Source organism: Lactuca serriola, chromosome 7, assembly GCF_051521515.1.
Source record: "Lactuca serriola cultivar US96UC23 chromosome 7, Lser_US96UC23_V15, whole genome shotgun sequence".
Lineage (NCBI taxonomy): Eukaryota > Viridiplantae > Streptophyta > Magnoliopsida > Asterales > Asteraceae > Lactuca > Lactuca serriola.
The window spans coordinates 149,217,032-149,220,257 of record NC_136414.1 but is presented as its reverse complement, the minus strand read 5'-3'; the positions used below and the strand labels follow the sequence as shown (position 1 = coordinate 149,220,257).

The 3,226-nt window shown below is 31.7% G+C and overlaps 1 protein-coding gene across 1 annotated transcript; it reads right to left on the bottom strand.

The window, feature by feature from the left end:
- Positions 1 to 921: 921 nt before the first annotated feature.
- On the bottom strand, positions 922 to 1,563 carry LOC145061372 (pathogenesis-related leaf protein 4-like). The gene has a single exon (XM_079008815.1). The coding sequence runs from the start codon at positions 1,537 to 1,539 to the stop codon at positions 1,048 to 1,050; it is 492 nt and encodes a 163-aa protein (XP_078864941.1). The 5' UTR covers positions 1,540 to 1,563; the 3' UTR covers positions 922 to 1,047.
- Between the last annotated feature and the right edge of the window lie 1,663 nt (positions 1,564 to 3,226).

The following is a 3,226-nucleotide window of genomic DNA, read 5'->3' as shown; positions in this document are numbered from 1 at the left end:
GTTTCTTTTCCTATTGTAATTTTGTTCTTGTGTTGAATAGAAGAGTTTTCCAATCCCAACACACATGTCTTACATGACTTTGTTAAGTCACTTCAAGAAGAAAAAGATTCATTTCGTTTGGAATTATTTGTGTGGGGTTCTTATTCAATATCTGACTAGAGTGGTTCTCAATGATGCTCCGATGATTATGCTTCCATTTATGGTCTGAAATTGTTATGAGTTTTAACCATAACAAAAGATCAACGAAATTTCTTTTCATTGGTATTAGGGGTTAATTGTTGGTGTCGTGTATGATTGTTCAAATATAAATATTGAAGTAAATCTTGAAGATGGGATGATGGAATTTAATTCTTTTTCTATCCGGAAAGAAAACCCAAATCAATCTGAGATTGAATTTTATTGGCCAGATTCCTAAGGAAATGTTGTAGCATGTGCCATCTTCTTCTCCTGTTTTAACAAGTATCGAAGTCAGCTCTATTTATACAAGAAAGTGACCCTCCACAGCTCTCCATGTGTTGGTGAAGATAAGCTTTTGTTCTGAGTGTTCAAGTTGATGAAGTGGATGAACCGCAAAGGAAAGGAAGACCACCATAGTTGATAGCAACGCCGAAGTCATACTTGTCTGAATTGTTTATTAGACAAGATCTTTTGTATACGATTGGTGTTAGTAAATCATGCTAACTATGGGATGTTTTTCTGCCATATTTGTGCACGGTCTTATCTAGCTAAGTACTTTTTGAGTCTATAAACAGAAGTCGTAGTTGTTGGTTAGAAGTATAATTGTAATACGTGTGTATATCCTATTATCCTTATACTAAAAATCTATTTTCAATATCTTGTGATATTTAAAAAAAAACAAAAAATCTTGATTACCTCTCGTGCATGAGTATATGATCAGTTTAATAAGAAGTTGAATACAAGTAATCAAAAGATAATCAACGTTTCCATATCACTTTTATTCTCTACTACACCAAAAAGATGTATATATGTATATTTATTTATATATAATATATCTATATAAATCACCAGCAACATAACTCAAGTTCACTAGTAAGGAGATTGGCCAATGATGTTTCCACGAGGATAATAGCTGCAAATAACGAACCACCAATTATTATTAGTGCACTGAACCCTTGCACACCCAAGTTGATTAGAATTACGCCACACCACTTGAGTATAGTGTCCACAAACATGTCCACTGGCACAAGTCTTTGTGGCATAATCATAATAAGTCTTCTCAGCTACCCATAAATTCACTGCTGCAGTGCCTGTGAAGTTACCACTACCTTTAGCAAGGTTCTCACCATAAGGTCCACTAGAATGGACAAGATTGCAGTCTGCTTTCCTCTGGTTAGCATAGTTTTGAGCATAGGTAGCCACAGTGGCATTCCATATCATGTCAGCGACACCCACTTGGGTACGAGCTCCATAATTGTGAGCATCTAAGTAATTTTGTTGGGAGTTTTGGGCATTGATGGTGTGAAGAATTGCTAGGGTAAAGAAACAAACAAGTGTAAATGAGAGTTTAAATGACTCCATAACTATAGTTACTTTGTTGGATAATTGATGTTCGATGATGAAGGGACATGAAATACAAAAGGGTATTTATAGGATGTTATGTGCTATTGGGATGGCCATTTGACATGTGCAAAGGTGAATAAGTTAAGCATGCAAATCTAAGCAAAGTCGCCAAAACTTCCCCTTTGGACATAGAGGCCTTTGCTTCAAATCTTGAAATTCCACAAGTGGCGTTAATGTCTTAAAATAATCACAAATTAAACCCCCATTTGGGCTTACACCATCCGATACCCAATAAAAAGGAAACAAGTCGCAACTATATTGAGATTTGACTGAATTAATGCTTTTAGGTACGTATCGTAACATAACATATCTTATATAAAATATTGCATTTGTTTTGTACAGATTTTGTGTATGTTTCTTGGATGCATTTGGCTCTTGTTGTTTTCTATTATCCATGCAAAATGCCTTCGGTATGGTGCAAAATTTATGCATAACATCACTGATAAAAATTGAAGTGTCAAAGTTTCAGGTTGAATCAAACTTTAGTTGCACCGGTCAATTGTTTTTTTTTTTTTTCTATTTTTGGGTTTCATATATAAATAATATACAAAATAAAATTATAAAAACTATTTTTAAAATAATAGTATAATTTTTTTATAAAGTGATTTAATTTGAAGAGACTATATATGAACAAACACCGATGCACATTATGTGACTTTATAAACTTCTCAGCCTATTTTTGTCAATCTTTTTTCATTATTATTTCATGGCCTAATGGTATCAGGAATTGTTGTAACAAAAACTAATATTTCATTTTAATTATCGACCTATATGTTGCAATAATCTTTGAGTGCAAGTTCTTCCTGTGTATTTTTTTTATTTTGTAAAAATGCTTTTGATATAAATGTAACTATTATGTATGTAGAACTTCCATCGAATCATAAACGAAATATAGAACATACATTACTAATAATATATATAATACGAAGCATAGAGTGTACCAAAAGGATACATTTCCGTTGATCGTTTACAATTAAGGTAATTCGTGTCAAATATGTTGATGTCATGTTGCTACATATGTAACTTGTACTAAAAGAATTTGTAATTTAATGGATAATGGAAAGACCTTTTATTTAATTTTTATAGCCTAATTGATATTATAAAGTAGGTTATTATTTTTCCTAAAATTAAATAATAAATACAGAACTTGAACACGGACAGCGCTCATTTACTAGAGAAGTCTCCACAAACCAGGTCATGGCAATGTAACGTCACCGTTTGATGCCAATTAGTTATCGAAGTTTGGCCAAGACAAATAGATTTACATAAAAAAAATATAAGTAATAATAAAGATGTAGTTTAGAAATAGGTTTTAAAGTATATACTATGAGTTAGTTGTTATAAAAAATGGTGTGCTCTAATTAAAGAAACTGTGATTTGGCTCCTTATAAACCCATCTTAGTTATGAAAAAGTTTGTTTCACTAATATTTAGAGGAAACTTGATAGAACTTAGTTGACTACAGCTTTTTCGTAGAATTATCATTTTAGTTCATTTATCGAGTTTCATGGTTAATTTGATTAACTTTTTAGCAAAATCAATCCTAAAAAATTCAAATTTGGTTCCTGAGGATTGCAAAAAATTACACATCATGGTTTTTTAACTTCGTTTTTCGTTTTTTGTATATTTTATTTATTTTCGGTTTT